Source organism: Puma concolor, chromosome E3 (genome assembly GCF_028749965.1).
Source record: "Puma concolor isolate L17-30 chromosome E3, mPumCon1.1.hap2, whole genome shotgun sequence".
In the NCBI taxonomy this organism is placed as follows: Eukaryota; Metazoa; Chordata; class Mammalia; order Carnivora; family Felidae; genus Puma; species Puma concolor.
This window is the reverse complement of record NC_141682.1, coordinates 19,582,881-19,596,635: the sequence shown is the minus strand read 5'-3', so window position 1 is coordinate 19,596,635 and position 13,755 is coordinate 19,582,881. Positions and strand designations below refer to the sequence as shown.

Genomic DNA, 13,755 nt, shown 5'->3' with positions numbered 1-13,755 from the left:
CTGACCTCTCATCAAAACCCTGGGCTGTGTAGTTTGTTTCTGTCCATCGAACTCCCCCAGCTCTGCTGTTGGGAGTTCCTTCTCGGTCCTACCCTGAGTGGATTTTTGTCCGTCGGCCTCCAAGGCACATCTTAAATGCTCTCCTTCTGAATCCAAATTCACACCTCCTGGAGCCGTACGTTCAATCACTTCCTGCTCATGGCTCACTTTCCAAAGTGCCGGTTGAAGTGCTTCCCGTCCTTGACCTAATGAGTTTTCTTGTTCTAAAACGTAGACTCGCTCTTCAAGTTTCAGATCGTCTCCAATGAGATCGTCACCCTGGGTTGAGCTACACCGTGGCGTCATCTCCTTTTCCGCATCGGACGGCACTTGCCGCAGTCCAGACACTTCTTCCACCGCTGTACTCTCGGAAAGAACTCTTTCCTTTTCCGTCACTGTATCACTTTGCCTCAAAACGGAAGGCTGCGATTCACATTCTTCAATCCTCTCTTTCTTTTCCTCATGTATCCGGTCCCATTCTCTCCTTAAAGCGTCTCTCTCACTTTCTACCGAAGATAATTTGCTATGGATGTACTTGACGGTGTCCTCAAGTTCTTCAATTTTCCTGGTAGACTCCACTTTTTCAGTCTGTAGCACTTGAATGGTGTTTTGCAGATGCTCAATGACAGACTCCTCAGCTGCTCTGAGTCCAGAGTCGTCCTTCTCTAACAGATTTTCCAGTTCTTTGATTCTTTTTTCATAGCCTTTTGACTTTTGACGGTACCTGCGACGTATTTCTGCCAGTGTCTGTTGATAGACGTTCTGCAGTACTGCCTTTTCAAGTTGATGGTCATCAATTGCCTCATTTCGATTCTGTTCAAGTTCCCTGATGGTAACCTGCAGTTTGTAGATCTCATTCTGCTCGGCGCTGTTCGCTCCCGGTGCTGAAGTCTGGGACAAATGCTTCCAATGGCTAACTTCAGCCTCCAGTCTTAAAACTTCATTTGACAGTCTGCTTATGTCTTGTTGTGACCAAATGAGGTCAGCAAAGTCCAGGTCATCCCCCGGGGAAGCTGAAGCAAAGTAGTTGATACCGTAACCCACGGAAGGTGACGCTGTGGTTGACCGAAGGGCTGATTGGAGCTCCAGCAACTGGTTCTTGAGCCCTATCTGTCTCACTTTAAGAAGTTTCATTTCTACCTCTTTCTGTTGTAGCTGATGTCGGTAGCTAAGAGTCTGCCGCTTTATCTGAAGCTCCGAGGCTTCGTACTTCTCTTCCAGATGACTACAAAGACTTTTAAGTCTCTGATTCTCCGATCTTAAGGTTTCCCGACTCACTTCACTCTCTTTTCGGTCAGAGTCAGGTCCTTCTCCCACCTTTTCGGTTCCCTCCACCCACACATCTTTGATGACCTCCGAGATGTGGTCAGTGAAGGAAGCCACACTGCCACCCACTTGCTCTAGGGAATGGCCCTGGCCACCAAACGAAAAGGACATCGCTGCGGGTCACAGAACTGACCTGGTCCGCTCGGCAAAAAGCGTCCAGCGCAGTCGGACAGTCCCGCCAACTGTCTCCAGAGGGAGGCCTGCGCGAGGCTACCGATGACATCACAATCGGGCGTTTCTAGGCAACGCCAGCCACACCGCACGCGGGGCTGCTAGGGTCCGCGCGACCCCTGCCCACGACCTCCCACCCCTTACCCTCCCCCCACTGCCCCGCGGCCATCCCTGGCGGTCCCCAGGTGCCTGTGAGCACCTGCGGGGGAAAATGCGTCTCGCCCTGGACTTTCCCGGGAAGTCCAATCAAAGCACACAGCGCTCTGCAGCTTGTGGTTTCCAGGTAACAATTTCTTGTAATTGACATGAAATGTGCACAGTGTTAGCACCCATCCACCTAGGAGGTAGAAACAGGTCTACACCCGCGCGTCGGCACAGTCCTAAAGGGGGCATCCGGAGGCTCCCGCCTACCCCAACCCCTCGCGTCTCCCACCATCGCCCCCCCAGCCCCCCTCGCGGGTCCAGCCCCGTGCCCAGAGCGCCCCAAGCCCGGGTGTGGCTGTTCCCGGCCGCCAGGATCGCGGGGTCACGCCCCTGGCGCCTGCTGCCCCCTCCCACCGGTGCCCCGCCTAGCAGGGGCCGGGAATCGGGACCCAGGCGGCGCCTGGACTGGGGGCTCCGTGCGCTCTGCGGGGCAGCCCGGGTGGAGGGGGCGGCGGGGGCTCGGGCGGCGGGGCCAGGCCGCGCGCGGCGCCGGAGCCGGGCAGAGGGCGGCACTGGAAGTCACGCGGCGAGGGCGGGGCTCCGGCCCGGGAGCCGCCACCGCCGCCACCGCTCAGCCGCCGCCTCAGACGCCGCTCAGCCACCATAGCAGCTGCCGCGGCCGCCTCTCAGCCGCCGCAGCAGCCGCAGTCGGCGCAGCAGCAGCTCAGCCGCCGCAGCCGCCACAGTGGCACCCGCAACCGGCGCCGCTCAGCTGCCACCGCAGCCGCAGTAGCAGCCGCAGCCGGCGCAGCAGCAGGCGCTGCAGCAACCGCCGCTCAGCCGCCGTAGCCGCCGCAGTAGCACCCGCAGTTGGCGCAGCCGCCGCCGCAGTAGTAGCCACAGCCGGAGCAGCGGCCGCCGCCACAGTCGCCGCCGCAGCCACCGCTGCAGTCGCTGCCGCCGCCACCGCTCAGCCGCCGCCTCAGAGGCCGCTCAGCCGCCATAGCAGCCGCCGCCGCCTCTCAGCCGCCGCAGCAGCCGCAGTCGCAGCCAGAGTCGCTGCCGCAGTCGGCGCAGCAGCAGCTCAGCCGCCGCAGCCGCCACAGTAGCACCCGCAACCGGCGCAGCCGCTCAGCCGCCACAGCCGCCGCTCAGCCCCCACAGCAGCCGCAGTAGCAGCCACAGCCGGCGCAGCCGCTGCCGCTCAGTCGCTGCAGCCGCCGCAGTAGCAGCCGCAGCCCGCGCAGCCGCCGACGCTCAGCCGCCGCAGCCGCCGCATTAGCAGCCACAGCCGGAGCAGCCGCCACCGCCGCAGTCGCCGCCGCAGCCACCGCTGCAGTCGCCGCTGCGGCCACCGCTCAGCCGCCGCCTCAGACGCAGCTCAGCCGCCATAGCAGCTGCCGCCGCCGCCTCTCACCCGCCGCAGCAGCCGCAGTCGGCGCAGCAGCAGCTCAGCTGCCGCAGCGGGGGCCAGGCCGCGCGCCGTGCCCGAGCCTGGCGATCGTCTGTCTGCCAGCTCGGCTCCGCGCGGCCCCAGCGGGAGGCGCCCCTAGAAGTGACCAGGCGAGGGCGGGGCTCCGGCCCGGGGGCAGCAGCCGCCGCTGCCGCTGCTCAGTCCCCGCAAGAGCTGCAGTAGCAGCCGCTGCCGCCACAGCGGCAGCAGCCGCCGCCGCCGCAGTAGCAGCAGCGGCCACAGCAGCAGCCACAGAAGCAGGCGCAGCAGCCGCCACCGCCGCAGCAGGCGCCGCAGCAGCCGCAGTAGTAGCCGCAGCCAGCGCAGTCGCCGCCGCTCATCCCCCGCAGCAGCCGCAGTAGCATCAGCAGTCGCCACAGCAGCAGCAGCCGCAGCAGGCGCAGCAGCACCGCCGCCGCCGCCACCACCTCAGCCCGGAAGCTATGTAGCCACTCCAGGCCCGAGCCCCACGGGCCGCCGCTGCCGCTGCCCTTGAGCCGCAAGAAGCAGCTCGCCAAGCAGACCGTGGGCAGGTGAGTGAGCCGTGCCGGACCGGCCGGGAGCGCGTGGGCCGGGGACCAGGGGTCGGGGTCGGGATCCGGGCCGGGGCGGACCCGCTGCCCCGCGGGGCCCCACGCGCCAGCCCGGCCGCCCGCTCCGCGCCGGGTCCCCTGCGGGCCAGGGACGAGGGCTGCGCCACGCCGCGGCCAGGCGGCCAGCTCGGGTCCACCGCCCGAGCCCCCGGGAACAGCGGGGCGGGCCGGCCTCCCGGGACGCCCCCCGCGCGGGTCCCCGCCGCCCATTGTCCCGGCCCCGCTGAGCATCGTCCCCTGGGGTCTGGATCCAAGCTTTCCCCGGGCCTCCCCCCCTCTTCCGGGGCTTTGCCTTGGGCGAAAACTCGGCTAACTGGTGTGCCCGAGGCCGGGCGGGCGCGGTGCTCTGGGGGGCGGCTTTCTCAGCCTTTCCGGTCGCCCGGTCGCTGCCGACCCACCGTCCACTTCCAAGTGCCTGATGGCAGTAAATAAGGAAGGGGCGATCAGAGCCCATCGGAGCCGCTTAGGGAGACTCAGGACTCCCTTGGAGGGACTTTGGAGGGTGTGCCCTCTCCCGACCGTGGCCCCTATGGACCCGACTGCTCAAGTTCTTGACCTGTAGACATTTGGAAGCGGGAGGAAAGAATTGTGGAAAGGCCTTGGGCAAATGGAAAAACAAAAAGAGGGGGGGCTGTCAAAACAGCTTTCCTCACCTTTGATTGGGGAGCAAATCCTTGTCCAGGTTTCTCTGGTATGGCTTTAATGCTTGACAGGAAACGATGGATGATGAAATGACAGAAGAGACCGGAGTTTGTAGTGGTTTTGAGAGCCTCTGGAGGTTGATTATGGTGTGCTGTGTCATCTGGGGTAAATCTTTCAAGGTCTTTCAGGGCAGTGAGCTGTCCTGTCCCCGCTGACTGTTTCTTCCGAGAAGGGCTATGAAAGTGTGACTTTTTCATCGCTTTTTCTTCTTCTTTGTTTTCAACAGTTGAGTAAAAGGGGGCGTTTGGTTTGGCCAGAGCACGTGGGGACACTTCTTTTCTGTGTGTGTCTGAAAATACTTTTCCCTCCCCTTGAGCTTTCTATATTTGCTTTTTACACTTTCGTCCCCCCCCCCCAACGTTTTGCTTAGTTTTGTTCAATTTCGTTGCTACCCCCAGCCTGTTATCTCCGTGTGCACTTATCCTGTTTCCAGAGTGGATCCCTGTCCCTACAGCCTAGCGGTGCCTACTTTTCTGTCATTTGTAGGAAAATGACAGAAATAACGAGTGCCAAGGGGAAGGCAGACGGAATAGTCGTGGGGCCCGAAGCTTCAAGCAGGCATCTGTGAATGAGTTACAAGATAACTCCTTAGGAGTTTTTTCTCCCCCCACCCCCACCCCCCCAGCATTCTCAGTAACATGCATTGTGAAATCAGTATTTAGTGACTATGAAGGCACATCTGTCACATTGTCGTTCTGGCCAGTTTGTACATCTCATGAGGAAAGGGGTGTTTGCTCTTTTTGCACAAAGTTGTGAGACTTTTCAAGCTATCAAGCCACTCAGGGTCTCTTTGGCTCCGGCTTCCTCTGTAGCAGCTTCTCTCTTCACACTTCCGAATTACAGCCGTATGTGCCTCCTTTCGGTTGCCAGAGGCCGCCGAACCTTCTTCCCTCTTAGCCTCTACCTGGAAGTCTGCAAAGCTCCTTTGGCCTCACCTGCCGTATACCTGCCTCCTACTCATTCTTTAGGTGTCCAGACAAAGGTCACTGCCTCTAAAAGACCTTCTCTGATGCTCCAACGTGGATCGGGAGTCCCTCTCCTGGCCACTTACATACGTCCACGTAGCACCTGCTTTTCTATAATGCAACGCCTGTTTACTTGTAAGTATTCTCCATTAGACTGAACGCCTTGACAGTCTTTGCCATCTTTCTGTTTCCTTGGCCAGCTCTGCTGTGGCTCCTGTCATAGGGTCGATTCTCCATAAACATTTGTCAATCCAGCACACATCTAGTTCTTACCAGCTCGCTCCGGTGGTGTGAGCCCAAGAATGGGAACATGAAAGCTGGAGAGAGTAAATAGTGATTCGTGGTAGGATGGTAATTCTGGCCCTGACCTTTGACTCTGTTTGAAAATCTTTATTGCTAGATGCCAGTGGAAGCAGCAGCTGCTACGGAGCTGTTAGGGGTGTGGCAATTTCTGCTCCCAGAGCCAACACTGTTTCCTGGGGAAGCTTTGGCTTTAGTCCTGTTGATTCCCTGCATAAGTTTGTATTTTTTCCACGTCAAGAATGACGAAGGACTAGGGAGGAAAAACGGAGGCAAGAGAGAGCCTAGAACTGTAATTGTGTGTTATTGGCGTAGGCATCAGGATTGGGATTTGGGGGGTATTTGGGTCAAGAGGAAAGCTAGAAAGCAGAGAAGTTACCTCTCCCCCCCCCCCCCCCCCCCGCAGCCAGAAGTGATATTCTGTGTGTGAGTGGCTCGCCCATTGTGTCTGTGACGGATGCATAGAGTTCTGAGTGGTGTCTTGCGAGGAAGTATTCTCTTCCCAACAATGAGGACCTCGTGAGTCACCCCACAGTGAGGTTCTGTGGGATGGACATGTGGGAGAATTCGTAATGGCTAGAAGAAGTTGAGTTCTCATGATGCAGTTTGTGGACAATGGGTGCACGAGTCTGTTTCGGAAGATGGTTTGTGTATCACAGGCGCGAGGATGATGCAGTGATCTCTTGAGTGGGGTGTCCCAAAGAAGAGAATTAGGATGGCTGATTCATCCGTGCAAGAGACCCTTTTTGAGCCCAAATGATGTGCCGTTGTTGAAAGTAGAAGAATCCCAAGTGAATACAAACGCAGCTTCTGCCCTGAAGGGGCTCCACAGACTTGTGGAAGAGATAGGCAAGCAAAAATGATTATGTACCACGAGGTAAGTCCTTATAGAGGGATGGCTGACACACTGAGTGAAACTCTACTCTTACTGGAAGGAGAGAGGTAACACAACACAACAAAACAAAAAAAAAACAGGAGAAAATTTGACCAGAGCCTTTCCCCTCTACTTTTCAACACTTCTTTCGAACTTCTGTTGTATTGAGTAGGTCCCTTTTTTGTTTTATTAAAAAAATTTTTTTTTGTAAATATTTATTTTTGAGAGAGAGGGTAGACAGAACATGAGCGGGGGAGAGGCAGAGAGAGAGGGAAACACAGAATCCGAAGCAGGCTCCAGGCTCCGAGCTGTCAGCACAGAGCCTGACGCGGGCCTCAAACCCACGAACCGAGAGATCGTGACCGGAGCCGAAGTCAGACACTTGACCCAGTGGGCCACCCAGGTGCCGCGTAGGTCTCTTTTGATTGTCAGTAAACCCACCTCGAGGGGCGCCTGGGTGGCTCAGTTGGCTGAGTATCCGGCTCTTGATTTCAGCTCAGGTCATGATCTCACAGTTCCTGGGATCAAGCTCTGTGCCAGTGGTGGGGAGCCTGCTTGGGATCTTCTCTGTCTCTGCCCCTTCCCCGCTCTCTGTCTCAGATGAAAAAAGAAAAAAACACACAAAACCCAACCAACTGGAATTGTTATAAGCCAAGCTGCGAATTTGATTGGCTCCTATGTGAGGAAAAGAGTCCAAAAGCAACATAGTTGCAGCCAGGGCTGGCTCCAGGGGTTCCACTCTTTAGGGAAGCTGTGTCGATAAGCAGGAATCGCCCCCCCACCCCCACCCCCACCCCTCCACCCCCCGGCTTCCAACGTCTTCCGTTCAAGTCCCAGGGGGACAAAGAATACCTTTCACTGTGGCCAGAGCCCCAGGATTGACTCTGGAGGTATCTGATGGGGTCAGTGGCCTTTCCCTGGACATGGAAATGGAGTCAGCCCCACGCAAGCCACAGGGGCCTAGAATGGGAGGGTGCTGAGCCCCCTCCCCCGCAAGATAACCGGGGTGTTCTTACCAGCAGGAGGCAGGAAGTGTGGTCTTTTCTAGTCCTGCTAAAAGGAAAGAAAGAGCTTTTTGGAAATCGCTGACGCAGAGAATCCAGTAGCTGCGGATGGCAGTTGGCGTGGAGGGTGTGGAGGCAGGGGTGCACCAAGGTGGGGAACTTGCGCATTTGGTTGTGAGGTCGATGAGTCCAGGAGGACAGGCATCTGGGGGCCTAATAGCAGAGTTGACTACGCGGGTGAGGCTCTGGAAGGGAGTGTCTCTTTGGATGTCGGCTTCTGCCAAGATGGAAGCTCTCCCTGGAGGCCTGAATGTTCTCCTGGATAGTAGCCTTTAGGTAAGTCAGGGTTGCAAACTCCAAGCCTCAGGGGGCCGGGCTAATAAGAATAAATAAAATAAGAGCGACTTCGACCAGGTGAGGGCCGTGGGGCACCCGACGGCGCCTGTCTTACCAAAGGGCCGCGTGAGACTATGGGCCCGCTGTCGGGCCCGACCTTTGGAGTTGTTGAGAAAGGCCTAAATCCTTCTGGATTTTCATGAAGATGAGGTGGCATTTAATGCCAATTGAAAACAACCACCAGGACCCTGAGCGGGACTAAACAAAATACATCTGTGCCAGATTTGGTCTGTGGGTCACCAGTGGGCAGTTGCTTGTGGAAAAGGTTGGGGATGTGAAGGTTCCTGTGGTGATTTTTCTCTTTTTCCTCCTGCACCCCACCCTCCTATTACTACCTTCTGAGTTCTTGGGTTTGTCGACGAGCTCGTCCTTTCCTTTACAGAAACGTTTCAGAGATCCGAGAGTAGCCATCATCACCACTTCTCTCCTGGTTTGGTTTACCAAGTGCTGTACCGAACCACCTGGCCTGGTCTCACCTACTGGTGACCTCATTTCTGGTGTAGAGAGAAGAAAAATGACCTGCCGTTGTCTGCCCGGCCAGCGAGTGGCCGAGGCAGGACTTGGGGCCCGGGGTGTGACTCCGGACCCCGTGTGTTTCCGACTGTAGACACTGGGCCGGCTGCCCGCCAGGGAAGGGTTCCTGTGGATGAAATGTCTTTGGTGCTTGCTGACTTGCTGGGCTAGATGCTTTTGAGTCAAGTCTCTCGCTGCCTTCTCCACGGCAAGTCCCAGAGGTGATGTTATTTATTCCTGGTTTAATGATGAGGAAGCGAGGACTCAAAGAGGTCATCGGGCTAGTTAATAAGAGCGCTGCCGTTCATCAGAAACCGGGGTTCTGCCTCCAAAGCAGGGAGAAGTCCTTACTTCACCCAGGCAACTCTTTCTTTAAGAAACCCCGTGTTAGAATTCTGTGTGACGACGCTTCCACAGAATCCTGGAAGCTGAGAGTTGGATGTTGCTCTAGTCCAGGGGCTCCCGCCAGGGATGGCCCCCTGGGGGACATTTGGCAATGGCCGGAGACGTTTTTGTTTTTGTCGTGACTTGGCTCGGGCGTGGGGTGCTCCTGGCATCTGGCGACACAGGCCGGGGCTGCTGCTGACCAGCCTACACCGCCCAGGACAGCCTTGCCGCACAGAATTATCTGGTCCCAAACGTCAAGAGCGGTGAGGTTGGGAATGCCTGGTCGAGTCCTTAGAGATTCTGGATACGTGAATCGTGAAAACCGAAGATCCGTGATGTTTGCCTGCAGGGTGAAGGTGCGTTCCGTTTGGCCTGTTTCTTACGTGTGGAAGCATTTCTGACAATCATTGGCCCGTATTGAACAGTTGGGAGTTTTCACGTGGAAACCTGGGCTTCCTGCTGCTTCTCAAATCTTGCAAGACCTAGCGAAGCCTGGCATCGCGCCCTCGCGCAGGTACACGTCGTCGTAGCTGCAGCTGCGTAGGTGCTGTCCCGTCCTGGTGGGGCATCGACCGTCCAGTGTCCCCGGTTCCCTACCTGGCTTGTCCTGCTGTGGTACGTTCCTCGCGGACCCCTCCCTGCTCACGGATCTCTCAACGACCTTCTCCAGGAGCAGCAGAGTCTCTGCCTCGCGAGGTAGCCCGTTGCGTCAGGGGCAACATGAGTCAAAGGCATCTCTGCCCGTGAGTCCCAGGGGAGTCCTCTGCTGCCACGCCGCCTGTGTCTCTCTTCCGCGAGACGGCCCTTTCTGTATTCGGCGTCGCAAACCGCACACCGTGTCCTCGCTGGATCAGCGGTAACGTTCTCCACCCCTCACCTATTCCACACCCCGCCTTCCTCCGCCTTTTCCAGGGGAGGTGGCTGTGCTTGGTTCGCTTCAGTCTGGGTGGATCCCATCCAGCCTCTGCATAGAGCAGAGGAGGAGAGGAATGTGTTCTCCCCACGACTTCTGAATCCGAGCTTCCGTGGCCTGGTCATCCACTGTATTACCTACTGTGAAATCAAACAGGGTTGTTTATAGGTGAGTGAAGAAAGCCCGTGGTTCGCTGAACCAAAATGAACCCTAAACAGATGTGCTCACGTGTGGCCTAATGGCGTTGGTTTTACACGTGAAGGCAGCATGTTATTCTAAGAGGAAACGATGTCTGTGGTCGTGGTTCCCAGTGTGTCGGCGGCAGCCCCCTGCCCCCGAGATTGGACGTGGGGGTATGGCATAGGGTCCCAGAGTCAGTATGCACACCACGCAGTCTTGTCGGACTGGCGATGTGTGGCCTTTATCATTCTGTTTCTGTGTCTCAAATGTAGGCAGATGCCCTCATAATCAATCCAAGTATAGATCCACGTACAAATATTATTACACTCCTACCTGCCGTGTGTGTCTATTGTCTTAAACGTGGATGTGAAAAGTAAAGCAGGCCCACGGTCCTTTTTCCAAAACCCTAGGGGCCAGATGAGTTTTGGAATTCAGACGTTTCCAGGTTTTATTTCTTTTTTTTTTTTAATTTCTTTTTTTTTTTTACGTTTATTGATTTTTGAGACAGAGAGAGACTGAGCATGGACGGGGAGGGTCAGAGAGAGGGAGACACAGAACCCGAAACGGGCTCCAGGCTCTGAGCCGTCAGCACAGGGCCCGTCGCCGGGCTCGAACTCGCGGGACCGCGAGACCGTGACCCGAGCCGAAGTGGGACGCCCAACCGACTGAGCCAGCCAGGTGCCCCATAAGTAGCCACTGTTTTCCGTTATAGTTCTATCCGTATAAACCCTGCTACCCTTAAAACACCTGGGATCCCAACAGATTTAAAGACGGTAAATCGTTTGCTGTTTCTTCTAGATTTGGCTAATAGGTTCTGTTCAGCGCCGATTTCAATGTCCTCTCGGCCAGCTTTCCCTTGACCTTGAAGGGGACATGTTTTACCTTGTTATGCACAGGGCACCCAAACCCTTCTGCTATCACATGTCATCTTTGCAGGCGGGACCTTAACTTACCGGGAGCACAGGTATGACCTCGCATGTCCGACATCCTACCGTGAGGACATTTGTTGGACACGTTTGTTGAGGACGTACAAGTCTCAAATCTTTCCGTATTTTGGGGGTTCTGGAGGCAACATATTCCTTGTTGATAAATTTTACTTCAGCCCATTTATGCTGTTACTTGTAAACCAGACCACACTGAGCGGGCCTCCACCCAAACAAAGCGGTTGGAGAATACTCTCCTCCCATAGAGACAAATGTACGTGTATGTCTTCCTTTGGCCACAGCCTCCAAGCCCACCAATGTCCACCCTGGTCAGAAGTAACCACTGTTTTGGGGTGCCTTGGTGGCTCGGTCAGTGTAAGCATCTGACTTTGGCTCAGGTTGTGGTCTCGTGCCTTGTGATCTTGTGGCTCGTGACCTCTCAGCCCCGCCTCTGTCAGCGCAGAACGTGCTTCAGGTCCTCTTTCTCCCTCTCTGTCTCTCTCTCTCTCTCTGCCCCTCCCCCATTTTCACTCTCAAACAAGAAAAATAAACATAAAAAAATTATTGCAAACAAAAGAAGTAGCCACTGTTTTTTTTTTTTCAGTGTTGAATTGATTGTATTCTTGCTTATAAACTTTCTATAGACAATGTAGCGTTCTTTTGTACCCCTGGACAAACCACTCTCACTGCTCCATTGTTGGTCCGCCACTAGAGAGAATAATTAGTAAGTACTTCACATAGAATGTGGCATGGTGTTTAATTTTGAAAACACTTAGGTAACACTGATGTTAAAGTTTTTTTTCAATATATGAAATTTATTTTCAAATTGGTTTCCCGACAACACCCAGTGCTCATCCCAAAAGGTGCCCTCCTCAATACCCATCACCCACCCTCCTCTCCCTCCCATCCCCCATCAACCCTCAGTTTGTTCTCAGTTTTTAAGAGTCTTTTATGCTTTGGCTCTCTCCCACTCTAACCTCTTTTTTTTTTCCTTCCCCTCCCCCATGGGTATCTGTTAAGTTTCTCAGGATCCACATAAGAGTGAAACCATATGGTATCTGTCTTTCTCTGTATGGCTTATTTCACTTAGCATCACACTCTCCAGTTCCATCCACGTTGCTACAAAGGGCCATAGTTCGTTCTTTCTCATTGCCACGTAGTACTCCATTGTGTACATAAACCACAATTTCTTTATCCATTCATCAGTTGATGGACATTTAGGCTCTTTCCATCATTTGGCTATTGTTGAGAGTGCTGCTATAAACATTGGGGTACAAGTGCCCCTATGCATCAGTACTCCTGTTTCCCTTGGGTCAATTCCTAGCAGTGCTATTGCTGGGTCATACGGTAGGTCTATTTTTCATTTTCTGAGGAACCTCCACACCGCTTTCCAGAGTGGCTGCACCGATTTGCATTCCCACCGACAGTGCAAGAGGGTTCCCGTTTCTCCACGTCCTCTCCAGCATCTATAGTCTCCTGATTTGTTCGTTTTGGCCACTCTGACTGGCGTGAGGTGATATCTGAGTGTGGTTCTGATTTGTATTTCCCTGATGAGGAGCGACGTTGAGCATCTTTTCATGTGCCTGTTGGCCGTCCGCATATCTTCTTTAGAGAAGTGTCTATCCATGTTTTCTGCTCATTTCTTCACTGGGTTATTTGTTTTTCGGGTGTGGAGTTCGATGAGCCCTTCATAGATTTTGGATGCTAGCTAGCCCTTTGTCCGATATGTCATTTGCAAATATCTTCTCCCATTCTGTTGGTTGCCTTTTAGTTTTGTTGGTTGTTTCCTTTGCTGTGCAGAAGCTTTTTATCTTCATAAGGTCCCAGTAATTCATTTTTGCTTTTAATTCCCTTGCCTTTGGGGATGTGTCGAGTAAGAGATTGCTACGGCTGAGGTCAGAGAGATCTTTTCCTGCTTCCTCCTCTAGGGTTTTGATGGTTTCCTGTCTCACATTCAGGTCCTTTATGCATTTTGAGTTTATTTTTGGGAATGGTGTGAGAAAGGGGTCTAGTTTCAGCCTTCTGCATGTTGCTGTCCAGTTCTCCCAGCACCGTTTGTTAACGAGACTGTCTTTTTTCCATTGGATGTTCTTTCTGCTTTGTCAAAGATTAGTTGGCCATACGTTTGTGGGTCTAGTTCTGGGGTTTCTATTCTATTCCATTGGTCTATGTGTCTGTTTTTGTGCCAATACCATGCTGTCTTAATGATGGCAGCTCTGTAGTAGAGGCTAAAGTCTGGGATTGTGATGCCTCCTGCTTTGGTCTTCTTCAAAATGACTTTGGCTATTCGGGGCCTTTTGTGGTTCCATATGAAGTTTAGAATTGCTTGTTCTAGTTTCGAGAAGAATGCTGGTGCGATTTTGATTGGGATTGCATTGAATGTGTAGATAGCTTTGGCTAGTATCGACATTTTGACAATATTTATTCTTCCAATCCATGAGCAGGGAATGTCTTTCCATTTCTTTATATCTTCTTCAATTACCTTCATAAGCTTTCTATAGTTTTCAGCATACAGATCTTTTACATCTTTGGTTAGCTTTATCCCTAGGTATTTTATGCTTCTTGGTGCAATTGTGAATGGGATCAGTTTCTTTATTTGTCTTTCTGTTGCTTCATTGTTAGTGTATAAGAATGCAACTGATTTCTGTACATTGATTTTGTATCCCGCAACTCTGCTGAATTCATGTATCAGTTGTAGCAGACTTTTGGTGGAGCCTATCGGATTTTCCACGTATAATATCATGTCATCTGCAAAAAGCGAAAGCTTGACTTCATCTTTGCCAGTTTTGATGCCTTTGATTTCCTTTTGTTGTCTGATTGCTGATGCTAGCACTTCCAACACTGTGTTAAACAACAGCGGTGAGAGTGGGCA

General features: G+C 53.9%; 1 protein-coding gene and 1 long non-coding RNA gene across 14 annotated transcripts in view; both read left to right on the top strand.

The window, feature by feature from the left end:
* LOC147573023 (uncharacterized) overlaps nt 1-13,755 on the top strand; it is a 115,015-nt gene that overhangs the window by 31,915 nt on the left and 69,345 nt on the right. For 2 of the 13 annotated variants that reach the window (XR_015245561.1, XM_086692490.1), the window contains exon 2: nt 3,652-3,666. The exons of 10 other annotated variants lie outside the window; for them this stretch is intronic. Coding sequence is in view for 1 of the 3 variants with exons in the window: in XM_086692490.1 (XP_086548616.1) it covers nt 3,652-3,666 (15 nt within the window). In the remaining 2 variants the exon portion in view is untranslated. Of the gene's footprint in view, nt 1-3,550; nt 3,667-9,216; nt 10,298-13,755 lie in introns of those variants that run through there. One more of the 13 variants, XR_015245572.1, reaches the window with a different exon arrangement.
* LOC147573024 (uncharacterized) lies at nt 9,258-10,297 on the top strand. Its single transcript, XR_015245573.1, has 2 exons — nt 9,258-9,381; nt 9,538-10,297. It is a non-coding gene; the product is annotated as an uncharacterized LOC147573024 (long non-coding RNA).